Below are 26,532 nucleotides of genomic sequence, written 5' to 3' on the forward strand. Positions count from 1 at the left end.
CCTAGCACAAATGCAAAGCACCAAATCCAGCAAAATCCACTACAGATGTTTTCTCGTTTTCCCTTCGGGGAAGAAGCGATGTGACCCACATGTTATTTACGTTTTCCTTAATGCACTTTCAAAGGTACTCCTCTCCTGTGATTTTCGTTCCTTAAGAACCCAAATGGAGCAGATTAAGAGGAGCCTTTGTTTGAAATGTAAAGCAGAAAGATTTATCTAATAAGCCTTTTGATTTCAGGCTGCATCAAAATTGTATTTGATATTAAAACATATATTTCTTTAATCTAAGAAAAAGACCCTGAGGTGAGGGTAGCAATGCCTGATGTTGACGGTTTTGTTTTAATACTTGAATGTATTTTGTGTTTTTGTCTATTTTTAATAGAATATGGATTCCACACTTCACTATATCCATAATGATTCGGATTTGAGCACCAACAGTAGTTTCAGCCCTGAAGAAGAAAGAAAATCCAAAGTCCAGGTAAGTGACAGTGATTTCAGTTTTTCCTACATATATCAGAGAAGTGGGATTTTTAAATAAATACGGAGATTTCTTTTATGCTGTCAGTCTCATGCAGTCAGTCTCATTAAGTCATTTTGTATGTAATTTCTATAAAATATGGCAAACCTCTTAAGTAATTTTAAAATACTCAGTGTTTCCAGAGATAATGGCTTAATTTGGCAGTTGCTTCTGTTTTAATTATGTATAAGAGATGACGGTATTTTTTGATGCAAGAACAACTATCATAGACTTCCAGGTTCTGGTTTCGTTGGGTTTAATTTTCTATGGAAGCTATTCTGTAATGGAAATCAGGTTATTGAGGAAACAGGTTTTTTTTTGTTAAATGTTTTGAGTGGAACCACCCTCACCCCATGACAGCTTTTTGAAGAAAAGGTGTGAAAGCGTTTCATTAAACTCAAGCTGTCTCTGTCATTTTTTCTGAAGGAATTTTTGCTGTTCTGTAGTTCGGCATAATGTATGCCACCCTGCACGCCGTGACTCTTTGAGTGGGAGCCTCAGTTGCTCTGGCTGCTTCTGTGAGCTGAGGCATTCAGCAGCTGCGTGTCAGGGGAATGCTCTTGGGCAGAGTCAGTGCCTGAGATGAAGTGACAACAGCTGAAGCAAAGATGGTGGTGAAGTCAACACAAAGAGGCTTTCACAAAAGTTTGTTTCAGATGCTTTAATTTCTCAGTGGAGAGAGAGATGGGTCTTCACCAGAGTTCTCTGCCTCTGGAGAAGCCCTTTCCTTTGTGGTGACTATTTAGGGGGGCAATACTAAACACCCGATATAAACTCTGTCCCCTACTTCCTCCCAACCGTAGTGCTTTAATTTGGGTTTCTTCTCTCCTCTCCCCCAAAAGACAAGCTTTTGAGAGGAATAGCAAAACAGTTTTTGAAACACATCTTGTCATTTGCTCTTCTGCTCATTTTATGGATGAGTTAAAATAGGCAATTTGCACAGCCTGAGAGACCGAATGTTTGTGGAAAGGTAAAATGTAGTCTCTTCAATCTCCTGCTTTGCCTAAGTAGACAGTGATCCACCCACCACACATCTGTTATGTCGGTCTGTATATTTTCTGATAGCCCCCAGACATGTCATCATTTCTTTGGAACTTTTTTGGTGGAACTCTGTACGAAACATAAAACTTCTGCATTCTTATTAAGAGACTTTAGTTAAATAATTCTCTACAGTTGTGGAAAATTGTTCTTCTGATGGTGTTCCCTGGAATTTTAATCAACATTTGAGGTTGTATTGAAAATGATACTAACTCTCTACCCTTTTCTTGCGGCAGGATGTTGTACCTCAGGCCTTGCTGGATCAGTATTTATCAATGACCGATCCGTCTCGCGCACAAACAGTTGATACTGAGATCGCCAAACACTGTGCCTACAGCCTGCCAGGCGTGGCACTTACATTAGGCAGACAGAATTGGCACTGCTTGAAAGATACCTATGAGACTCTGGCTTCTGACATGCAGGTAAGCTCAAGAAGCTCTGAAAAAAGCATAATGTGAACTTTTAGGATCATTTCTCTTGTTTACTGTGTGTCGATTGCTTTGCTTTTTATGTGGAGCTGCCCATTGCTAATGTTAGGTATTCATATAATGAACTGAAGTTTAACTGGGAGTGTGTGGTGCTCGGGCAATAAGGAAATGGGGCAGTTTGAGCGCATTTGTGGAGATGGATCTCTGTCGGAAATGCGAGGAAAGGTTTCTGATCTCTTCTGCTTGCTAGAGATCTCACGGCAGTGCTTGTGATTCTCATAGGTCTGAGAATCTGGGCTGTGCTGCTGTGTGTGAGCAGACATGTGCCCATGCAGGCATGTCTGGAGCTCAGTGAGTCAGCCTCACACCAGGATCTGGTGGCCTTTTGATGCTGCATCCAGTTAGTCATAAGGGGATAACATCACTATCACAATGCAGCATTGCTGGTTTAAAAACAAACGCTGGAAATAGCAGCATTTTCCTTGTTGTCAGGTGGTGAGGAGGTGGCTTTGTGCATTTTACTGTTCTTTTGCAGTTGGTTTCCAGTCTTCCATTCCTTCCTTTTTTGGAGATGCTCTCTTTCTTTGAGGCATTCTCAGACTACTTCACCTCTCTTGAACTCGCTGCTTGCTATGTTAGAGCAGCAATTCTCGGTGATACGTAGTGAGTAATTTTATACGTGGCTATTGCTCATATTTTCCAAACTGTTCTGCAGCCTTTAAAAACAACCAGCTAATAAATTTAAAACATACATAAAAATAAATTCTACTGTTTTCAAAACTGTTCAGTTTCATCGGCACTCTAATCTGAGTTAAGACTGAATCACCAAATCCAGGTAAAAGAATAGTACCATAATAATTGGAAGGTGCTAAAGAAGAGATGTTACTTAGTGGCATAACTAGATGCTTTTAAAAATTAAAACAGTGCCTACTCAATTGAAGTTGAGTGAAAGCTCTACTTACTGGTCCTTGGACTTCTGGGTGCTCTCTGTGGGTGAATCTTTACCTATTAGGGAAGCTAAAAGATGCCAGCTGAAGTATTGTGGGATATATTTTTTGTTCTGTTTTGTAAGTTATGTGAGTGAAAGAATAGTAGTACAGGACTGATTTAAGCAAAAAGATTTGAGACAAAGAATTTCTAGATACTCAGGTGCAAGAAATGAGACTATCATTTGTCTTGGATTTGTAAGTACTCTACCTCTCTTGAAGTCCAGCAGAGATGCTCACGCTCAGGTTAAAACAGAACATCTCAGATGATCCATTGATGAAAATTTTGTTTATTCATCAATTTATTCATTTATTTATTTCAGTGGAAAGTTCGGCGGACGCTAGCATTTTCTATCCATGAACTTGCCGTCATTCTTGGAGACCAACTTACAGCTGGAGATTTAGTTCCTGTATTCAATGGCTTTTTAAAAGACCTAGATGAAGTCAGGATAGGTGTGCTTAAACACTTGCATGACTTTCTGAAGGTACATCTGTGTTCATCTTTGGTCCAATGAAAAAATGTATTTTTGCTTCATTTCCTTTTGTGTGCTTGCTGTTTAACATAACACCAGTGTAACTCTTGATGGGAATCCAGTCAGGTATCTGTTGAATGCTAGGGTGTATTTAGCATCCGCATCACAAATCGTCTGCATTCTTTTCTCTGTTTATTCAATGTACAGGTGCCAGTGGACTCTTAAATTTCTTTTTGGTAACTGTAATCTCTTTGCAGCAACTTAACTCTCGAACTTTTCTGTAACTGCCTCATTTTTGGAACTGACATAGATGAATCGTAAAACCTTTAAAAATCGCTACTTCACCGCTTACCCTTTTTGCTTCCTAGAGTACAAGTAGAGACAAGATCAGATTTTGCTTTCATAATGTCCCATGCAGTTTTATTGACTTAAGCATGATAGAGCTTAGCCCAGAAAAGCAACACTGTTGCTAAAGATTAATTATTTTGAATCATAACAAGTGTTTCATTACTTGTATTTTAAAGCTCTTGCTCCTAGTTGTTCATAAGCTGCGTTTCTCTATATAAACTTACGTTTACTGTTACAGCTTCTTCATCTCGACAAAAGACGAGAATATCTTTATCAGCTCCAGGAATTCCTAGTGACTGATAACAGCAGGAACTGGCGTTTCCGTGCAGAGCTGGCTGAGTATGTGGTTTTCTGGGTGCTTGTTTTTATTGTTGTGGGTATTTACAAATTTTACAGCCATAAAACAAATGTCTTAAAGTGACATTCTTCCATTAATTTTAATGGGTTGTCTCTATCCTGCTCCACTTGTTCCCTTTGCTTAAAAATTCCTAGTAGTTGTATATCACTTAAAGTGGGAACTTGAATTTCTTTCCTATCACCATCTGTTGAAAACATTAGCATTCTGTTTAAAAAAAGCTGCCAAAAAAAGGTCACGTTAGATTCCTGTTGAAGTCAATAGAAGTGTTCTAGCATTTTGACTTCAAGTTGCTGAGTCTGAGTATGCTGAGTTCATGACCAGGATGCAGAGGAGACCAAGATCTTGAGGGGAGTAGAGCAAGCAAGTAGCAGAGTACTGTCCTTGGACTTCGTGTAAGCTGACTTTGGCTTTTTCATGGAACTGGTAGGTGGGATCCTATGGGAGGCATCACTCTGAAGGGTAAAGTTGCTCAGGAAAACTGGCAGATTTTTAAGAGCATCCTTCAAATGAAAGAATGGTCCATCTTGGTGCACAGAAACAAAGCGATTTATCAAGAGCCCAGCTTGGCCAAGAAGGGAACTCATAACTCAGCTTGAAAGCAAAAAGAGATTATCCAGGAGGTGAAGGCAGCAACAGGGTGCAAAGAAGGCATTTAGAAACGTTGCCCAGGCATGTGGCATTATATTAGGAAAGCCAAAGCTCAGCTAGAGCTGAGGCTTGCAAGGGCTGTCGGGCAACGAGAGTTTCTACTGCTATGTGAGCAATGAAAGAATAAAGGGAAGGAAAACAGAGCTGTGGCTGAAGAAGGTGGGTGGTTTAGTGATGGGAGACGCAGAGAAGGCTGAGATACTGTGTTCTGTACCTCAGTCTTCACTCAAAAGGTTTCCCAGGCCTCTGCTTAGAGAAAGATTGAGTGTTTTTTAGTGGTCAGCTGAGGGGTTGCTTGAAAGAACTCAGCCCACATCCATCCATGTCTAGAGGGGCTGCAACTGAGGGTGCTGAAGGAGCTGGCCCATGTCATAGCAGGGCTGTTTGCCATCATCTTGGAAACATTCTGGAGTTTGTGGCAGGTCACCAGGAACTTCTTGAGGTTCTGTCCAGCCTGAAGTTTCTTAGGATCCCACAGTTTGCTTTATGGAACATGAATGTGTTTACAGTGTTTATTACAGTAGTGTTCTCGAGTAGGAATGATGAAATGAGCACATTGTAATGACTAATTACAGGGTATCTTTTGAATTCAATCTTGAACATATAAACGACCATTTTTGCAGTTAAAGATGCTGTTTTCATTATTCTAATATTCCCTGTCTGGTGGTTCTTCCATCTTGCAGGCAGCTGATCTTGCTTCTAGATCTGTACAGTGCCAGAGACATCTATGACTACTTGCGACCTATCGCTTTCAGCCTCTGTGCAGATAAAGTGTCTTCTGTCCGTTGGATTTCTTACAAGCTGGTAAAGTAACCTAAGGAAATTCAGGATTTCAGACTTCTGAGAGTTGGTGGTCAGAAATAAATATGTTTTTTTGTTCCCATTTCTTCTAGGTTAGTGAAATGGTAAAGAAGTTGTATATGGCTTCAACATCAACCTTTGTGGTAGACCTCATGAATGAACTTGTTGAAAAGTTCTGTAGATGCCGCAAATGGTCTGGTCGGCAAACTTTTGTCTTCATCTGCCAGGTGAAATGCCTTTGATTTTTTTTATTGGAGGAGGGATTATTTTTAATACATTAATAATAATAATAATATGATTATTATTTTAATGGGAATTATGGGGGGATAAGCACCTGGAACTCTTTAAGCTGTCTATTGACATTTTTTTCATGAATGTTTGTGAACTTGTTGCCAAGGAAATGGATTTGATGGCTGCATCCTTAAGTACTGCCCCATAGATGAGCATGCATGCATCTTTAGCTTAGCCTATCGGCATCAGGTTGTCAGATCCGATACTGAATGTAAAACAAAGTCATTAAAATAATCCCTTAGTTGGGAAGCTGCTTTGTTACTTGGCGTGAAGTGAGATTTTATAATCTGCTTCAGCAGCTGGACACCCTTTTGCATTATAATTCAGAAATCAAGTGCTCAGAGTTGCTTGCACCTCTGTAGCCAGCTAGTGCAGGCTGGTCAAAACCGAAGTATTCTCTGCAAAATAAGCAGAAGGAAATGGTGAAATTTAGAGGCTGTAGCAGAGGTGCTGTCTGTGAGCCAGCATGACTGTTGCTTAAATAGGGCAGTTCTTTGAAGCGTTTGGAGAAATGTGAGCGGTGAGCTTATTTGGAGAAGCGTGTTTGGATACAGTGGATGTTTATTGAGACAAACTGTTCTTGCCTTAATATGATACCTCGTTACAACGAAGACAAAATTCGTGTTAAAAGATAAGGCAGGAAGTCTTTGACTTTTTTTTCTCCTGCTTTCAAATGTTAGTAATTTAAAATAAATAAGTTGCTAGACTTCTTTCAAAATAAAATGAGCCTCTAACTAAGCCTGAATTTCCTCAGCCCTAATATGCTTCATCGTTTGTGCTATTAAGTTTTGTACCACATTTTAAAACTTAGTGAGTACTACATACTGTATTCATGCTAGGAAAGTAATAAGATCTGTCAGCTCTGATTATGTGTTGGGATTTTATCTTCACTGTGCTGAAATCTAATGAAATTGCATCTGTCTTCTTGCCAGACTATCAGTGAAGATGACTGCCTGCCCATGGACCAGTTTGCTGTGCATCTGTTGCCACACTTGCTACACTTGGCATCTGACAGGGTTCCAAATGTTCGAGTCCTGCTTGCAAAAACATTAAAGCAAACGCTTTTAGAGAAAGGTTAGTGGTCAGAAATAGTTGCAGTGGGCTGACTGCTTATCTTTTAGTTGCTTCACTTCCCTATGCTCAGCTGGGAAAGAAGAAGCAGCGTGAGATGTGGGTCACACTAGCTTTTACAGCCTGTTTGGTGTGGGGTGCTGCCTTGGCTGAGATAAAACCATAAACCTTGTTGTGTTATCAGAGCCACTGTTCTGTAACGCTGGAAAGTGAGAGTTCATGCTCATATGCCAGCCTTTTTTTTTCTTGCACTGTTTTTCCTGAATGAGCTAGGTCGTAGGGGCGATCAGGGTACAGAAAGTATGTGTGAACTATGAAGCGTCTAATAAGGATAAAGAAGAAAAATCCTTCTATACAAATCTAGCATCTGTTCTTTCACTGGGGTAGAAGAGATGGCTGCTGTTTGTTTTAAATTTTATGGTAGCAGTGAGAAGAAAGTTTCTCTGGAGTGCCTTCAGTTGCAGACTGTGCTTAGGAGAGGATCCTCAATGCATAGCAGATGCCAGAAGAGTCAGCAGTGCTCAGATTCCAAAGCACTGCAATGGAAAATAGCATTAGAAATATTGTGCCATTTTGTAAACCAGCCATGTTTACACTTGAAATACTTTATTTCTGGTCACTTTCTTCCTCAAAAACATACACTGTCTTGAGGACTGCCATTGCTAGCACAGAAAACTTTTGGAAATACGGCAATGGTATGAACTAAAATGCAAAATGTTTAAAATACTGCACAATGCAAAGGATGCCTACCCAGTGAGAACTGGGCTATCGCTAGCTGTCATGTGTGGGCTGGAGGCTCTGAGTAAGCGTATGCAGACAGTTACCGTGGATCAGCTGATGTGCAGTGATTTGTTATCCTCTGTTAACTGTGCCAAGGCTGTCACCGTTCCTGCCGTTATCGTGTAGTACTGGTGTTTTGGTTGTTGTCCTCATTATTTTTGTGTTCCCCTCCTGGCTCATACAACTCCATTCTGTTTTGCCACTGTGCAAGCTTATAGTGCAGGTAGTCCCTGCCTCAAAGATGTGCGCGTGACGAGGGGTGGTGGATAGATGATGTAAAAATAAATTCAGAAGTTTGGGGACCTCAGGTCTGAATTGCCCTTCCTATGAACTGCTTGTAATTGTGTGGCTTTTATGCAACTTGTGCAGTTCATGAAAACCGTCAGATATTGGGACTTCCTCTGCTTTTATTTTATACTATATGTATATATTTTATTTTATATTATCTTTATTGTATCGTTTGATAATTATTTGGCAAGCCCACCAGTGAGATGGAATGGCATGGCCATGGGTTTGTGATACCTTCCCTCCATCACAAATACAAGCACACTCTTCCCAAGTCCCTTTTGCTTTCTGTTTTCTTGTGTTTTTTTTTCCCTTTGGTCATGGAATCTGTCACTCTTTTATTGGTAGACTGTAGAAATCTTGTGCTTCTACTGGTGCTTCAAGAGCAATTATGCTTTGAAATTTGGAATGATTATGTTGTTCTTTTTAAGTGAATTCATAGGTATATTCAGAAGCGTGATGTTCTGATCTGACTATACGTGTGCACTGATAGTCTCATGAGATCTTGAACCTTCATGATAACAAGCTGAGGTTTGCACTGAAGTATCTGCTGTCTCTTCCTCCTATAAGTCTTGTGCATTTTCTCTTACAGAATATTTTCTAAATTCTGCCAACTCTCATCAAGAGGCCGTGGAGCAAACAATTATGGCGCTTCAAATGGATGACGACAGTGATGTCAAGTATTTTGCAAGCATACACCCTGCCAGTACCAAAATTGCAGATGATGCTATGAGCACTGCTTCATCAACTTATTAAAAAGTTCCTGAATGTTGCTATAATTAAAAAAAAATTTGAAACAAACTATCCTCGTGCTTCTAAAATGGTTGATATAGGACAACCTCTTTGGAAGGAGAGTTTTCTTGCCAGACTTAACAGGTGGATGTTATCTAAACCTGATACCAGGGATTTTAAGTCAAGAAAAAGTAAACATAATTATGTCAGCTTGACTTTAGAAAAACACTGCTCAGAGGATTATTTTTGCCACCGAAGCCTTAAATCTTCTGTCTTCCTGAAAAAATGAAACTTGAATTGGCAGATCATTTTCATTGTAGAAAGGATGTGATTTCCAGACACCTGCATTGTTTCTCCTGAGGAGTTAACTTAGCAAGTATTTTCTATAGCAACTGATAGCTGAAATGGCTGGAAAGGCAAATTTATACCAGGATGTAAGACCTCCAGTATTAGCGCTAAAAGTTTTTATCGTTCAAGGACTTGATCTGTGTGCAGCTGGGCACACCCTTAAGTGGGAATAGCTTTGATGTGTGTAAATGGGGAAAGTAGAAATTTGGATTTCTCTTAAGGGCTCAGTGCTAACACTAAACTAGAATTTGATTTTAATCCTTAAATGCAGCATATTGCTGTACCCATTAGCAGAAAACTTTGCTGAGTACCTGTGTCCTAATTATTTTCATGCTGGTCATGACCTAAAGGAAATTTATTAGCACATATACTTTAAGTCAGGTATTTTTAACTTGATCATGATCAGCTCTGAGGTGCAACGTTTTTCTTCATTTACTGTACATATCTGTGGGCCTCCTTGGAGTGCTGCAGTCTTTAATCATGTTGTTTAAAGCTGTTGTGATACAAGTTGTTCTCTACTTGTCCAAATAAAATTTATTAATAAGATTGAAAGCAATCTTGTGACCTTTTTAAGACATTAAAAGAATAAATTTGAAATTTGTGTCCTTTTTTTCTTCTGGTACTCTACACTTTGATGACTGTGGTGGGGAAAAGGGATTGCATGACGCTTGTGAAGGGATCTGTAGTTTGAGATGGCATGGATGCACTTTGGTGTGTAATTGAGGTTTTGCTAGATTCTCTTTCAAGAGTCCCCATTTCTCTTGGGAACCTGCCGCTCCAGTGTGAAATGGCACCTCTGGATTGCTGGAGCGAATCCAAACATACAGTTTCCTGTAAGTCTGGATTGAGGTAGAAGTCCCAGCTGCCCTTAATCTGTGTTCAGTCCTTTGGCTGCTTTTCTTTCCTCTCATTTAAAATGACTGATGCAGTACCTACTTCTGTGTCTTCCAGGGGCAACGTGCTTACATCACCTTCCCTCCAGCCTGTGGAACCTGAAGTGCGAGAGGCTTATTTTCCTGAGGAGGTAGAAACGGCTGTGGCAGCTTATCTGTGATGTGCTGTAGCAGAACACTTCCATTTATTAGTTGGGTGACTGATACCCTGACAGTTCAGCCTCAGGCAGGTTTCTCCTCCCCCCCCCACCTCTGTTTTCTTGGACAAACAAATTCTTCTGCAGTATCTTCTCTAGTAAATAGGAAGATGTTATTTATTCCCCAAAGACCCGTTGTTTTACTCCTGAGTATGGCCGTGGAAGTGGTTGAGATAGAGAGTCATCTCTGTCTGCCTTGAGGCCGGTTGGGTTTGTGATGGTTTGGGTTGGTTGGTTTGGGATGTTATTTTTATTTTTATTTTTTCCTTGTCCCCTTTGTCAAAATCAGCTCAAAATTTGAAAATGCAACCCTGCATCCTGTTAGAAAGCTTCTGTAGCACAGGTAAATATTCTAGTCAGATTTTATTTTCCTCAAGTTCTCCAATAGTTGTTCAGAAATGGTGCAAATCGCTGGACTGCGCGCTGTGCCGAGTGACAGCGGGTTGGCAGAAAGCTGTGAACTCTTCAGGCAGGAGGAGTCCCGAGCTCTCCCTGCTGCCATACAGAGAGCAACTGGGGGTAACTGGTCCTCTCCCAGGCCACGTGTTTCCCATTTTAGAAATATGCAGTGAAGTCCCATCAACTTCCCCATTTTGTTCGGGGGACATAAATCCCTTCCTGTTTTTCCTCAGTGTAAAGGCAATTGAGTTGTTGCTGGGTCGTGGATGTTTTTTAAGGTGAATGGGATCAGCTGTTTGGTCAGATGAGAGCATGCTTCACGTAATCCTGTAATTCTGAGTGGAGCCTAATATTTACAGGAGGAGTACTGGGACTTGAGGTGAAATCCTAGCGTTTGGAGTTAGGAGGCACGTCCCAGCCTAGTTCTGCTGCTGCACTCACGCGGTGTTCCACCAACCCAGTAAAACGAAGCATTGTAGCCGATGCTTTTAGATGGTTTCTGTTACTTAGAGTTAAGATACCTTCAGTTTGAAACGGTAAGATTGGTCTTGCAGATGCTTCATTTCTGTTCCGTATTTCCTCAGTGCTGGTGGAGGCCTGTGAATTAGATGGGCATTCTGAGGTTTTTCCCGAGGCAGAGCCCCGTGTTGCCAGCTGCAGCGTGCCTTAACTCCCCTGACTTGCAGCAAAGATCATCTGCAGGGAGAAAGAAAAAGCTGTCCTACTCCTGTCACCCTACGTGTCATTTATCCGTCTGCTTTTCTGCTTCGTTTGGTGATTCCCAGGAAGTGAAGGGGAAGGGAAGACTTGCCTTATTCTCAGAGCTGCCCCAGAGCATTCAATCTGCAGCCTGGGGGCTGTGGTCTCTCTGCCTAACTCTGACAGGGAGTTTTCTCATGCGAGCAATGCTAGAAATGTCGGCATTGCGAGCTTGAACTCCAAATGTCCCTGAGGGTATGGGGCTTGGGGAAATGTGTATCTCACTTCTGAGTGGTGAAAAAGGAGCTGTTTTTTTCTGTGTGGGGCAGCGTCTGGGAACGCTGCCAGAGATGCTGTTACACTCCCTCTTGTGCGTGCTTCTCCTCAAGAAAGGCTCGAGCTGCGTGTCTAAATTTGTTCCTTTGCTGGTCAGTATGTCTTGAGCAGAAAGTGGGGTAGCTCCGAGGTTGTCATCTGTTGGTCCGTGGTTTCCCAAAAGCAGTATCATAGTTCTGTCACTGCCTTCACGGTGCAATACCAAGTTAGTCTTTCATGAACAATTCTCATTGTTTTCCATTTAACGTCTTGGCTCACTCATCTTGGAGTATTTTTCCTGGGAAATATTTTTTTCCCTCTATGTCCCGGCTGCAGCAGTGTCTGCGTTTCTCCCACGCGCTGTTTTTCACAGCGGGGTCCCTGTCCTCTGTTGTGTCCTCCCCAGAGACTTGTAAGGATTTGGAGGGGCGTTTCATCACCACGATTTCTTGCAGATTTCACACCAATAAAATCAGTAAATGCGTGGAACCATCTAGAGGGTGTTTGCTTTTAACCTAGTCACAACTGATGCTTGCAAATCTTTTTTTTTTTTTTTTTTGATATTTTGAATGTCCCCAGTGGCTTTTGCACAAATTCTTGGCCCCCTGGGTAAGATCCTGCTTTCATGAGGACTGCAGAGCAGCCGGCTGATTTCAGCCCTGCTGAAATAAATCTTTGTACGGGTTTGGCAGCCTCAGTGAGAGACGAGGCAACCCTCCGGTGCAGGTGTAGGTCTGGTGGTGATGGTTTCTGCAGCAGGTCAATTTGATCGTGCTCCCTTGGTTATTTGTTACCCGCGTGGTGCTGCTGGCCCCTTCCGTCTGCAGTCCGTCAGAGGTCGGGCACAGCGGTGGCTGATCCCAAAGGGGCAGGGCGAGAGGGAAGAGGGAAGTCTGCGCCGTGGCTCGGGACAGGGAAAGCTTTGTTTAACGCTCGTGCTCCAGACTGATTTCAGCCTGGGAACCTCTGTCTTGTTAGGATGAGGCGAGGAGTCTGAGACTGGCAGGTGGATAAAAACAGAAGCCCTTGTCCACGTTTTCTCACATGAGTTCTCTCTAATACTGATGGCAGAGGCTTTTCTTCCTGTCTATGCTGGCATTCAGGCAACACAGAGAATAAAGTGATTAACCTGTTCTTCGGCTGCAGAGTTAGGCTGTACTACCAATAGACCACCTTAAATACATAAGACTATGACAGGAAAGCTCATTTAACGTGTGTGATGCCAACTCCTCCCTTCCCTTTCCTCTCCCAGTGCTTTCAGGCTCTGCCTTTTAGTTTTACTGCGCAGGATTTAGATGAGAAAACCAAGAGCTCGGGGTAATGGAAGTGCTTTAGAGTTCAGCTGTGGTGGAGGCTGTGCTACGCCTGGCTGATTATATCCACTGTGAGGTAGCAAAGATAAGTAAACAGATTTGGAAGCATCTTCCAGCTCTGCGATCATAACCAGCCTGCTTTGAGTACTGTGACCTATTTCTGCCGAGATGGAGCGATGTGGCTGTGTGTAAGGTGTTTTAAAAGGCTTAGCTGCAGGTGATTCTGAATCCCAGTTGTGAAAAGTGAAGGTAGCGAGCGTGTTTTTTCAGCGTTTTGTTACCAAGAGCAGAAGAGATGCGTTGTTTGAACATCAAAAGAAACTTCAGTTGTTTTTCATCATTCCAGGTTTTCTGTGTAAGTACAAACCTGGGTAAATTTGGTTTGAGTAAGATGATGACAAACTCTCAAGTGAGAGTTGGGCCATTTCTTGTCACTGATCATTTATTTTGCAGTGGTTTCTTTTGGTCTCTTGACAGAGGGGTTTGGTTTGGGTTATTTTTTTTGGCCACCTGCTGGATTTTTGTCTGACAACTTGGGGTCTCGTAAGCAGCGCGAATTTCCTACCTGTACCTACCTCTCGGCCTCACCCCCTGATAAAACAGCCGGTGGCTCCCAGTAGCGGGGTGAGGCTCTGTGTAAGGGAGAGAGCAGCAGGAGCTCGCCGGGACTCCCGGGCCAGTGCCTGGTGTGGCAGCAGCTGGAGGCGGCTGCAGCTGTGCTTCCCAGATCACCTGCAGCGCGGTGCCTGGGCGAGGCAGAGCTGCTGGCCCCCTTCCCTCCCAGGGGCGGCTTTCAGCTGGGGCAGGGGAAGCAGCGCTGGGGTTTCTCTCCTCTCCCCAGAGCCCAGCAGAGGAGAGGGGTTGGGGAGGGGAAGGCTCCCGCCCGCGAGCCCCCGGTGGCAGCGGGTCCCTCCCTCTGCAGCAGCCTATTATTTGTGCGCTGCTTCTGAGGCCAGAGCAGCCCCTACACGGTGCGGGGGCTGCGGAGGAGCAGGGACAAGAGCGCGGCCCAGGCAGGCGGGCACAAGGGTGGATGTGGAGCACTGCTCACTGTTCTTTATTTGTCTTTGCCTAACTGTTCAGGCAAGTAACAGGCCACTTCTGGCTGCTGTTTTTTTAGAGTAAAAAGACTTTTTTGGGAGAAGATCTACTCGGTATGCAAAACGTCTGGAGCTGACTCATCGTATGATTTCAGTAGGTTATAAAAGCTGTCATGTTTCCAATTCCAATGCAAGTAACCTGCTGCTGGCAAAAAAAAAAAACAAACAACCTGGTTTGTATCCTGATTGATTTGGGTAGTACAGTCCCAGTGACTTGTTTGTATAGCGTTTCTTGTTCATTCTGGGTTTCTGAAGTACTGATTTGACAAAAATCTACTCCAGGCTTGTGTTGAAGAGCACCTTAAAAGCAGGTATGGGTATGTAGTTGGTCCCTGTGCCCCATCTTTGCTGAAATACTGCTCTGTGGAAACACTGGGCCTGACAAGAGGAAAGCAGCCAGGCCATACCAGACCGGTGCAGGAGTTTCATTAAGCCAGGCCAGAATACCAGAACTACTGGGGTGCACGTTTGATTAAAATTTTTTTCCTGGTTTTCATTAAAGGTAAGTCTGATTATTTTGTCCTAAGGTTCTGACAGAGGTTGTGCTGCTGCAGTCAGCACGTGCAAGATATTCTCTGTCTTACTGTGTCAATTCAAATTTGTTTAAAATAATTTAAGTCAGTAATTCAAGACTTGAGTAGGCCTACGTGAAGGTAGCCTTCTGTGCCATTTGCTTATGTGAGCTGGCAGCATTGCTGGTGCTGTGGGAGGTGCTCTTCAGAGCACGTCAGCCCGGGTTTCTTGGTAAGAAGGCACCTGGGAGCGGTAAGGCAGCCTCAAAAAAGTCACCTGAGCACCCTCAGCTCCTCACGTGCTTTTCATTAGACAAATACTTGGAGAGAATTTGAAAGAAGATTTTTCAAGAAACATGTTTCAGCTGTTTGGAAACAACTTCTGCTCACAGCTGCTGTGTGACTGCAGAAGCAGCAATTCCACCTCCGTGTCAGATTTGCATGGTGAAGGCGGCAGGAGCAAGCACGCCTGGGCATGTGCTGGAAGTAATGACGTGAGTAAAATAGAGGTCCATCCTAATAATCTTTAATTTGATCAAATTCAACTTGATTTTCAGCTTAGTTGTGGGAATCGTCTATGAAATTTAATTGTGGACAACATTCTTTCGGAGGAGCACCAAATTCATTTTTGTATCAAGTGCAGGGAGCTATCCAGGAAGAGTAACTCTTGTTTGCTTTAGAAAAATATATTACATGTTATGAAGTAGATAAACTAGAAACTACTTTCAAATGGCTGTTGAATTTATTTGCTTGATAAATACAATCCTAACAAAATAAAAGTTAACCAATATTAAGAGATTTTTCTGAAGAACATTAGAAAAATCCATGACAATTCAATAGGAATTAGTGTGAAATAAACAAAAAAAAAAAGTTTAAATATTGCCAGCAAATATAAAATGTATGTAACGAAGGCAAGGGAGAATGCTTTAGTTTACATTTGTCATCTGACCACATTTTTCTGTGTTTATAAACTTTTTTTCCCCAAATTTTAAAAAAATACTATGCCGTTTTCTATAACATATCAAAGCATTATTTGTACAAAATCAAATCATGGCCAATGATTCACAACAGTGCAATAGATACAGAATATAACCACATCCAACAGGTGCTGAAAATAAATATCCAGATTAAAAAATACGACAGGCTCTCTGCACCCTGTGGAGCTTGCTGTCGATCTTTAACGTGACGGACAAGTCTCATGAGCATCTGCAACATTTAACGGCCCTTAAGCGCCGGCTGGCTGGAGGCTTTAGAGGGCTGGAGGCAGTAAAACAGCCAAACCAGAAGCAAGTCCCAGGGCGGTGGGGTTTAAACAACAGAAAGAGGCTCTCGCTGGACCCTCGGTGCCTTCAGCAAGCACAAGCCATTTGCGTTTGTGCAGCTGGAAATAGGTATTGCTTGGTCGGGCAGGTCTCCCCGTTACTGCCTAAAGCATCCGTCAGTGGCTCGCTCAGAGGGACCGAGACACGAAATGGGTTAAAAGAAGGCTGTTGGCTATAGGGCAGCAGCAGGAACACGGCCTATCCTACAGGGGCGTGATGAGGGCTGGTTTATAAACAAGCAAATGGGATAACTACACTGCTAAAAGAGGTGAGCGGCTCTTGATGAACGTTTCATCATACAGAGACATAAATAACATCTGTAAAGTTTTACATTTATTCAGTACATCTTAAAACAAAAAAGAACTTTAAGGGCATGTTAGGTAAACATGATACCCCACAGTCTCCCAACTTTTCAGCCAACCCAGAATAAATTTAAAGCTCCCGTGTATATAATCTGCATCAGAAAGGTATCAAAGGCACAAGCAAGAAGTGACTAGGTTAATAAGCAGAAATAATGGTCAATGAGAATGAGCAGATTCACAAGGCAAATAATTAATAAGTGTGGGTGGGTTTTTGTTCATTTACTGAAAAAGAGATCTTCAGTTCTGCTCTGATGAATGTAAATAATGGTTTTGGTTTAAAATAAAACTGTTACTGAATTATTTTAAATCACCTGAAGGAAACCAGTCTTGAAATAATCTGATACTAACTGGAAAACTCTTCTGGCCTTTCTAAACTCACCTGAGTCTGATGAGTAGAAGCCACAAGTGCTGGAGACAAAAGTCTCCAGGGCTTAAAAGAAGTTTCTTTACATAATGTACACAGCCAGCAATAATTTGTGCAGTTTGACTCAAATTACAGTAATTTGCACAGTTCGGTTGATTTTATGAACATCCAAGGAGCTTGATCAAATCGGAGTTTCTTTTCTGTCTTTACTTGGTGATGGCTTGACTTGCTGCTCCTTGCTTGCTTTTGGCTGCTCTTTGGCTGCTTTTGTCTCCAGGACACTGTCTCTTGGCTGCTGAGAAACACCCCCGCGTTTTTCCGCTTCTTCTTCTTCCTGCACCTGCTGTTCTGATTTCGCTCGCTGCAGCAGTCGAAGCTGCACGCGCAGTTCGATGATGGCCTCTCGCTCCTCGTGAATTGCTTGGTTCAGGTGATTGTTCTTTATCTTTTCAGGAAGGAAAACAAACGTCAGAGCTCCTTAAACAGAACTGCTGTAGCCTGGGGAGGCCAGTAAGCATTGCACAATGAAGCTTTGAGGCTAACCCAGACAGCAACGTGGCCTCGCACGCAACAGTGAGTTAAAAACGGAGCGCGTGGGTTTCGTGCCTAGGCATGACCGACGCAAAACAATCTGTCTGCACTCTGCAGGCACCTCTGCACAGCAAGTAACCACTGAGGAGGAGAATACCCGTCAATACTAGGCTTCAAGTCTTACCTCCAACTCCTCATTCTGCCTCTGCAAATCTTCTAGGATGACCTGCAGTTCCTCCTCATCTTCGCTCTCACTCTCGCTCTCAGAAGAATATTCCTCTGTTTCACTTCGGCCGTGCTGCTGGCGACTGAAAGAGCAAGGACACACTCAGACTGAAATGCCTTCTCAACATTGCCAGAATTGTAGCAGATTTAAAAAGTTAAGTTATGTCCACCGAACAATCTACAATGGTTTTAAAAACAAAATTAGAATTAAATTAAGATTTTAAACTAAACAAATCAGTGATTTCCTGTGGGGGTGGTTTTCTTGGTGCAAACGCCTCTTTCTCTTTATATTGTCACTGCGTTTTTATACTAACGGAAAATATCCTGAAAGGTGCAAAGATGGGAGGTTTCAACAAAAGGGAGAGGCTTTCAAACACGCTGACGTGCACAGGGTGATCTTTTCAGCGTGGTTTAGAGTACTGTTTCAGAAGAGCACACACGCACATCAGCGTGCGTGCCTGACTGAGGATCTGACACAAGCAGTCTGCCTTTTACCTTTGTATTTCAGCTATTTCTGCGCGAAGGCGATCGATTTCTTCCTTCTCCGAGGCAATTTGTCTCCGCAGAAACTGCTCCATGGCCAGCAGTTCTTCTTGTTCTGTTAAGATCTCATTCTCCTGCAATGACCAAGTAGTTCACTTAAAGCCCTGACGTTATGTTCTGTGGGAACACAGGTAAGGGATACTCTACTGCTGTGCCCTGGGAAGCGAGGAGATAGGCAGTTCCCTGAACTACCTCCAGAAGAGGTGGTTGGCATGCCTGCTTTGAACTGAGTCATCTAGACCTCAAGCCAAATCTGCGTTCCAAGCCAACACCGTCTGTTCTGATTCCTCAAGATGGTCGCTGGACTGAATAGTTGTGGCGACGATGCACCCAAGTTCTGGCATGTTTGGCTGTTTCCTTAAATCACAGGGGAAAGCTCTGGATAACTAGAAAAACTACATGCTAAAAGATGGCTTTGAAGATGAATATAAAGAGGAAGGTGCAGCAGCGAGAAGATCAAAGCAACTGAGGGAGGCAGAGGCAGGCAAAAAAGACAAAATAGTTGCCTTATTTCCTTTGATCAGCAGGAAAATAGTTAACGGTACTAAAACTGGTTAGGTTTGGGAGTGTAGATTTAGGAATGCTTTCTAAACACGTAACCAACACAGCCTGCTTTTGGTGGTTTTCTGTTGTCTCCTTTCTGCCCTTAACAACAGTGCCCAGTTCCAGGTTCACTCCTGCAGGTAGCATTCTTCCCCTACTTTATTTAGACTTAATAACTGGAAGAAACAGAACAAGAAAATACCAGCAGACAGATACGTGCTTGCCATCTACCTGTGCAAGTAGAATATTTATAACTTCTTCGTTCTCATTCATTTCTTCTTTGGAGACATCCTCCTTTGAAAGGCTAGCGATTTCTTGTGCAATCTTTGTTTCACACTCCTGCCAGAGAAGAGTACAATTTTCAAAAGGCCAGTCTCCCAGTCACTATTTACTGTTAAGATTTTTTTAATGTATTATTTTCCAAATTTAGAATTGCCATCTCAGTTACCTTGAAGTTTTCAGGGAGGCCTGTTTTTAATTTCAAAGTTTGCAAAACAAAATTGGGTAAGCAATGAATATAGCATTCCCCATCTTTCTGGGACATACGGCAGCTTAAAAAGAATGCTCTTGAAGTTTGTTCACCTGATCCTTGTAGTAATTCGTTTTGTTACTCCAGGACGCACTGTTTTAAGCACGTAATGACTCCGTGCTCTGTCACACACTGTTTTTAGTCATACATTGTTTTACGAACAGCTGGACGGTCATGATACTGCTCCTCAGCCTTTTAAGAACTAAGATGAAAAAGCCTGCATAGAAAAGACTGAAAGGTGGTTTGATCTGACTGGGTTGCCTTTGCACATTATCAAAATTTAGGGAATGCTCAGTCATTTTGTTCTGAGTCATAAGAATAGTAAGAAAACTTGAATGTGCAGCAGGAAATCATAGTGAAATGCCTCGGTGGCACCTGTGCTTTCTAAATCCACATTACAGCCCCCAGAATTCTGACCTGTACCTGCAACAACAGCCCCCAGGCCTTGGTTACAGAACCACCTCTCAGCATTTTCAACTGTAAGATGAAACAGTAAGGCCAAATGATGCTACCCAATAAACGCGGTAACAGTGGAAAACCTATAGCCGTGAAACTTTGGGAAGAATTCATGTTGTTATAAATACTCCGACATAATTTTCATCTGTGATTTACGTTTGGCCGATAAATAGAAGGTTACCCACCTGTCTCTTAGCTTCTCTCAGTTTCCTCTTAAGAGCTGTCAAAATTCTTTGCACCTCCCAGAGTCTCTCTTCTTTGGATAAGTCTTTTATCCCTGCCTGCAAGTCTCGGTGTAAACAGTTCAGTAGGAACTCCTAGAAATATTGTCAAAGCAATTAAGTGTCTATAAGTATATCACAGCGGAGCAGAATCGGAAAAAATATGGTCTTGGCTTCATGACAAAAGGCTTGGAGTTCTGTTTTTCAAAGCATTACATGTGGTAACCCGCACAGGACAATCGTGCTATAACCAAAAAGCGTATTATTATACGCTTATAAGAATTTATCTTTGTCCTGGACTTGACGCATTCAGTAGTAAACAGGAACACTGAAGTAATTACCAACCTGTCGTCTGATTTCTTCTTTGATGCTTTCTTGTGTTTCTGGAAGCGCTGGCATGGTTGCCATATTTGACCAACGAAGAGGTTTTGTCACCTGTTTTAGGGTCACATTCCCAAAGAACTCCTGGACATGTGTAAAAAATACATAGAGGACACGGTTGCTGATCTGCAAAGAAAGGGCAGGGCGGTTAAGAACACTGGTTAAGATGATTTCTTCACATCATCTGCATCTGTGAAGCATAACATCTTTCTCTAGAAATACAGCAGCCTTTAGTATCTGCTTCTGTAAGCAGTAAGTGTTAGTTTGCGCAAAAAGATTAAAAGCTGGATCAACAATTCTACTTCAGATGGCCCAGTACTGGCCTCAAGGAATCACTGTGCTGTCTCTTGTCTGTGCAGCTGAGGCGTTTTCATGATTAAGCTTGAAATTTTCATGTCTCACCCTACCACAGTTATTTCCATCACTTATATTCATATAGAATTTAAGTAACGTAGAAATTAATTAAATTTTTCTTCTTGACCACATAAAGGGAGTTAGTGATAGCAGCAGGTAAGAGGGGAACACCAACCATACTGTGCTATGGCTGGCCACCTTCTCTCCCCTCCCAAAAATTCAAAGTATTTTCTACAACTTCTCTCTCAGATGATTGAAAATAGTAGGAAAAAAAAAAAAGTAGTTGAAAGGAGCTGGTACTGTATTCCTTGCTTTAACATGGGACAGATGCAAATACGGATTTTGATACTACATCATCCAATAAAATTCAAAAATTTATCCTGAAAAGGATTAGAATTGCCACTACCTGTATTTTAATTGCTAAAATCTGCTTCACAAGAAAGCATGATTGAGCCTGCATCATTTTACATTAATTGTTGCTGCTTTTGTTAGCAAGAAAATGACTGGCACAGCAAAACAGCAGAGAATAATACCCAGCCCTTTTGCTGCTGGGCCTCCACCTAAACTCCTAATAAAAAAGCAAAGCTTTTCTGAAGTGTGGATCTTCTTCTACAAGCCCCACACCCAGTGCCATGTTCCCATCGTGGACAGGACCCATTCTGAGCTGCGTTTAATGTAAAGTTGTTTTTTTGAGGAATTAACCAATCCAGAAGCCACACAGTCTTCCTAGAAAATGAAGTCAGCGATCTGACTGCAGACACCAGAGCCATTATCCCAAGTCACTACTGCACCAGGAAGATCCATTTGCAGCACAGGGTTTGTTGGCTTGATACTAAAATGAAGCAACAAAATAGTCTTCACTAGCTTACCACCGAATCAGAAACACAGAAATTCTGTATCTGCATGACTTACGGGATGAATTCAACATTAAATTACTTCTGTTACAACACAATTAAAACCTCTGACAGCGATCGTTGTAGTGCCTCCGTAATAACCCAGACATCAGATCCGTAGTATGCAAGCTCACATTCAGAGAGTCTTTTGTTCCCCCCTCTCTGCATTTCAGGTTCCCAGGGTATAAAGAGGAGCTGTAATTTAGCTTAACTCTATCAGACAGTACCTGACTCACACCTGCAAGAGAATTCCTATTCCTAAATCTTTTGTGGGCTGAAGTTCTGCCCTAACGCTTGCGGTGTGGGGCACGTACCTGGACAGTCGGGCTGAGCACTATGGAAATGTTCTGGATGTTCATCTTCGTTTCCAGTTCCTTTGCAATAACGTGGTCCATATGCACAACCAGCCACGAGATGAGGAGATGGTTACACTCCGGCAGCTCTTTCAGCAACCTCTGGCACTCCTGAACCTTCTCAGCTTCTGTGCTCTTTCCACAGGCATCCTCAAAGCGGGGCATTAGCTCTTTGGTAAGCAAATTTTCAGGCAGTTCTCGTAGGTATTGTTTCAGCAAGCTGGCTACAGTATTGGGCTCGTATTCTTCCAGGTTGGGAGATTCTTCTCGATCGTAGGCTGCTTTTAGCTCATCGACTTTTGATTTTATTCCTTAAAATATTTAGATCAAGAATTAAGGGAAATCTTCAACTGTAAACGTGCAATAGTTAGAAATGTTTCTGTTTTTTTGAGATGCACCTCTCCTTACAAATTAATTGAGGAATACCTCTAAAGGTTATCTACATGTGACAAAGTTAAAATCATGACTTGAAATTACTTGATCGCTGCATCTGAAAGCACTGAACTCTCCTATGAGGCTGAACCAGAGCACGTCTGACGTTCTGAATCAGAACCGAGGTCAGTGGATTCCCTTGCATCAGGGAACATGAATAAGCAAGGAAGGATGGGGGAATGTAAAAACAATCATTTATCTGACTTTTTTCAGGCTGTTCAGTTCTACAGCCCTAAGCAAACACAGTCTTATCAACTCAAGCACCGTGCAACGAGTTCTACGTATCGGCCTTCCTCTGGCAAAACAAACCCCTTGCCTTCTAGTTCCCAGGTTTCCAGCTGGAGGAATCTCACGCCGGATTCTTGGTTCGAGGCACTGTATGAATAAACACGTGTTCACGTAATTATTCAGCCTTGCCAATACTGTCTGCACGGCGTTTTTATAGCTCAGTGATATTCAGATCTTCCAAAAGTCAGGCAAGTTTTGTTCTTAAAGCTCAAATCCTCACCTGACTTTCACTGACTTAATGCATTGCCACGGCTCGGCTCGCATCCAGTAAACAAAACTAGGCGCACCTAGCCCATGGCTAATGCCAGGTAAATTGTGCTCTATTTCACGTCCAAATAAGTTGTCACAACTGCTAAGCCGCTGCAATTGTCTTTCTGAGCTCTCCCTTTAAACAATCTTACACACACAAGAGGGTGCTGTTGCACTGGAGAACACCTAGGAAGCACAAACGTCAAAAATGCCTTACAGAAAACAAACCCTCCGTGAAAATTCCCAACGCATCGTGCCTTGAAAAAAACATACAAACAGGCTGTTCCAACAGGCAAGACTAAGAAACTGCTTAAACTGCTGTGGCATTTATGCATCCCTACCAAATACCATGCAAAATAGCAGCATAAAGGCAGCTTAATGAAGCCTTGAAAATTTGTTCGATTGCTGCTTTGCAGTGCTAGATCATAACTTGTTTCAAAAGCTTCTCTTCAAGCTCCTTTTCTCACTCGTTCTTGCTCCCCTAAACATTCACACGGAAGTACTTACACGAGATTTAGTGCACGAGGAGCTCACAAAGGGACTGTTTTGTTTAACATGGCTAAAACCGACTCCGATTTATGTAAGCCGGTGTTACACAACTGCCATGGTTAATTATCCTTGCTGTGGCTAAGTCTAAATGCCGAAACTTGCATTTTCTGCCTATTAGTGACTCTGCTCAAACAAAAGGAGATTTTATGAAAAAAAAACACAACGGAAAAAGCAACAGTGGGAAGCTTAAGTAATAAAAGGGCTACTTCTCTTCTTTGCCTTTCCCATCAATTAGCGTAGTAATTCTTAATGCACAAGTAAAAAAAAATAATCAAAATTATGTGCAAGCTTGCCAATCCAGTGAGGTTTATTCGTAATTACCATCCTATCAGAAACGGCCCAAAGCTGTGTATGTTTACTGCCATTAGCAGTACCCTCATATTAGCAACTTCTCTGGTATCGCAGCCCGAGGGGTTTGCTGAACTGTAGCTACCTGATTATCTTTTAGATAACTGAAACCAATGCAGCTCTAAGCAGTGTCTCAAGGTGTTGAAAGTGGTAAAACAATAAGAAACGCGCAAGATCTTAACAACCTGCACGCCAGTGTGCCCGCAGTACCTGAAACTCTGTAGATGCCTTCGCACTTCATGCCGTACTTCTCTACGTAATCTATACATTCACGGAAAACTGCTGGCAGGCGGATGCCGTCGTACATCATGGTCCTGTCCACTGCATCAGACAACGGAATGCCAAACACAGGTCTGTGACTTGGAACATCCACTTGAGGTATCTCTGTCTCTTGAATCGGCTTTTTCTTTTTCTTCTTCTCTTTCCACTGCTTTACAACATCTGCCGCAGTTAAGTCTTTTGACTTCTTCTCTTTATGCTTGTCTTCCTTATGCTTGTCTTCCTTGTGTTTTTCATCTTTGGGTTTCTCTTTTATTTTAAAATCCTTTTCCTTTTTTTTGGAAAAGCTGGGCTTCTTGAAGACATGTATTCCCTTGGACCGCTTCAACTTGGAAGGGCTTTCAGCCTCATCACCGGAGCTGTCCTCTTGAAAGGCAGCGTAACCTTCGGCTGGTAGGAAAGGAGGGCAAGAGGAAAAGCAAGAGGACAGCTGTAAGTTTGCTCACTTTCTAGACATATAACTAGGAGAGAAAAGATAATATATAAGGAGAGAGCAGTTATGTGGTAAAGCAGCGCCTGCCTGACTCTTCAGAAGGTTTCCTACAGTTGTTACACAATTAAGCGGACAAAGACTAAAGGAAGGTCGCACAGTTGCATCAAAGAAGCCCCACGGCTCCTGAACAATCTAAACAATTAATACTTTGTGTACTTACTCATAATGGCAATGTCCATCCTAAGGGCTAGTTTCCCATTTAATAGTCAAGGAAATGCAAAATAAAAACAACTGTCTGGCAACTTCTCTATGTTCCTGTAATCAACAGTATAAGAGTCGCTGTTAAGGATCAGCCACTACACACACGTAAGTCTAACAGACTTAAGACCAAACTACACTTCAGTCACTTAACTCCCCAACCCCACTCCAAAATATTACGCATTTTCAAATGAGCATGAAGTTAATGAAATTTCAGCCTCAAAAAAAAGTCAAAAAAAAGTAAAAAGTCCAAGCGAACTTACTTTTCCACTGGAAGAATAAAACAATTGCAGTACCACTAGCACAATACCTGCCGATGAAGCTGTATGTTTGTCTTAACAAGCATGTGGGAGAGCTTCAAACGAGTCCATGGGCAGAAGGCACTGTCTCAGCAGCAAAACACCAAGCGTCATTTAAAACACGGGCACCAGGGCTTTTACTAATTCCGCCTCTGCAGCTAGCCCTGCCTAGCCTCCAGGCAAGAACAAGGAAATCTTTAAAGGTAGATTACGAAAACAAAAAAAACAACCAACCCACCCCAACAAAAAGCAAACCACCACCACCCACCCCCAAAAAGCACGACCTAAACCAACGCACAAACCAGAGCGACTTACAAGTCAATGAACTGTGATTTTACATACACAGAGCCCCGTATGGGGAAGGCAAGCCTGAAACCTGTTCAACAAAGGAGACATTTTACCTGTCCTTTGCACAGACCAGGCCCCCCAGCACAGTGGAAAACGAGCTTTTGCTTCAATGTGATGCCCCTCACACAGCTGTTCTGACATTTTTCTGCTGCCTACAGGCAGTGAGTGCCTGTGCCTGAGCAAGGAGGCATGCTCACAGCCAAGTACTGCTTCTGAGAGAATAACTTCGGGTGGTAGAACATCACCCCCTTCCTTAGATTACACGAGAAAGCATAATGGGCAAGATCACAGGCTGTAATGTTTGCAGGTAAAAGATCTCGTGCAGAAGAACCAGCAGACATTCACAACTGTCTTCTCTTCTTCCAGCTCTAAAGCACACTAAGCTGCAGAGCTTCTCAGCGCAATTTCAGCACATCCAAGAGGCCGTCTGTATTTGGAAGCCTCCTCGTCTGCTTTGTGGAAGGTAGTTTTTAATAGTCAAAAATACGAAATCTATTAAAACATGGGACTACCATCAAAGAATTACAACTGTTTGACCAGCTTTCCCTTCCTGGGCTCTTCCCTAGGCCTACCAAACACACGCGCTTTCATGGAAGAAAGGAGAAAGACCTGCGCACTGTCCAAGTGAATTTTTAATATAAAAATGCAAATGTTAACTGGAGAACGACCAGCAACCAGGTCTCATCCTCCTAGTTTACTGGCTACTTCATCGCTCACTCTCTTTGTAAACTAAAAATTGGAATGGGTAAGGACTAAGGACTCCAGTCCCACTGTGATAAGGAGAGAACTGCTGAGAACTTCACCGTTAGGTTTTGGGAGATTGAGATGGGACTGGCACTGAGAGTTAGGACAGGGTTCATGGGTGTAATTCCTGAGCAGAAAGCTAAATCTTCACCAGACAGAGCCCAAAACTTCCCAGTGGCTAGCCCTAACAGCTCCCCCAGCTGCAGGGTTCCCCTGGCACAGCACTGTGACCACCACCACCAGCACGTTCTCAGCACCAGCAGAAGGGACCACGCTCGGAGGCTGATTTCAGCAGCAGGCAAAGCGCCCCTGTCGCCTCTCTCCGTGCTTGATGTCGCAGCGCAAGCCTTAGTGCTCTTCCAGATATTTGGTAACGTAATACCAGCAACGGCACGTTCCTGAAACTGGTATTTCTCGACTTTGTGAGAAGACAAGCAGCAGCAAGTCACAGGCATAACCAGTCTACTTGAATCTGTCTCAGCAATGTAAGTCAAAGTTTAGAAAGATACACTAATTACAGATTCACAGGGAATCTCTCACCTATACCTATATGTGGGAGCTTCTACATCTCTCAGACCAGGCTGACTCTACTTAGAAGTAACCACAGTTCTGGTAATAAAATCACTGTAATCTGTTTCATCAGAGATTCAATAAATTCTCTTTTCTATAAATTTAGGTTGTTCATCAAAAGCACTT

General features: G+C 42.6%; 2 protein-coding genes across 21 annotated transcripts in view; one reads left to right on the forward strand and one right to left on the reverse strand.

Annotated features, from left to right (window-relative positions):
* The window catches only part of PPP4R1 (protein phosphatase 4 regulatory subunit 1), a 64,505-nt gene extending 54,804 nt beyond the window's left edge, over positions 1 to 9,701 (forward strand). For all 17 annotated transcript variants that reach the window (XM_080579887.1, XM_080579886.1, XM_080579885.1 and 14 more), the window contains 8 exons: positions 383 to 478; positions 1,792 to 1,977; positions 3,293 to 3,454; positions 4,029 to 4,129; positions 5,480 to 5,600; positions 5,690 to 5,824; positions 6,821 to 6,962; positions 8,617 to 9,701. In XM_080579887.1, coding sequence (XP_080436013.1) covers positions 383 to 478; positions 1,792 to 1,977; positions 3,293 to 3,454; positions 4,029 to 4,129; positions 5,480 to 5,600; positions 5,690 to 5,824; positions 6,821 to 6,962; positions 8,617 to 8,780 — 1,107 coding nt within the window. In that variant the 3' untranslated portion in view covers positions 8,781 to 9,701. The remainder of the gene's footprint in view (positions 1 to 382; positions 479 to 1,791; positions 1,978 to 3,292; positions 3,455 to 4,028; positions 4,130 to 5,479; positions 5,601 to 5,689; positions 5,825 to 6,820; positions 6,963 to 8,616) is intronic.
* Positions 9,702 to 15,252: 5,551 nt separating this feature from the next.
* The window catches only part of RALBP1 (ralA binding protein 1), a 34,622-nt gene continuing 23,342 nt past the window's right edge, over positions 15,253 to 26,532 (reverse strand). For 2 of the 4 annotated variants that reach the window (XM_080579896.1, XM_080579895.1), the window contains exons 3-10: positions 23,686 to 24,144; positions 21,571 to 21,920; positions 19,974 to 20,135; positions 19,593 to 19,724; positions 18,654 to 18,761; positions 17,832 to 17,953; positions 17,296 to 17,419; positions 15,253 to 17,025 (exon numbers count right to left, since the gene is read on the reverse strand). In XM_080579896.1, the coding sequence (XP_080436022.1) occupies positions 16,762 to 17,025; positions 17,296 to 17,419; positions 17,832 to 17,953; positions 18,654 to 18,761; positions 19,593 to 19,724; positions 19,974 to 20,135; positions 21,571 to 21,920; positions 23,686 to 24,144 (1,721 nt within the window). In that variant the 3' untranslated portion in view covers positions 15,253 to 16,761. Of the gene's footprint in view, positions 17,026 to 17,295; positions 17,420 to 17,831; positions 17,954 to 18,653; positions 18,762 to 19,592; positions 19,725 to 19,973; positions 20,136 to 21,570; positions 21,921 to 23,685; positions 24,145 to 24,407; positions 24,503 to 24,708; positions 24,728 to 26,532 lie in introns of those variants that run through there. The other 2 variants (XM_080579897.1, XM_080579898.1) reach the window with 2 other exon arrangements.

The sequence above is a fragment of the Anser brachyrhynchus genome (assembly GCF_964034855.1).
Source record: "Anser brachyrhynchus genome assembly, chromosome: 2".
Classification (NCBI taxonomy): domain Eukaryota; kingdom Metazoa; phylum Chordata; class Aves; order Anseriformes; family Anatidae; genus Anser; species Anser brachyrhynchus.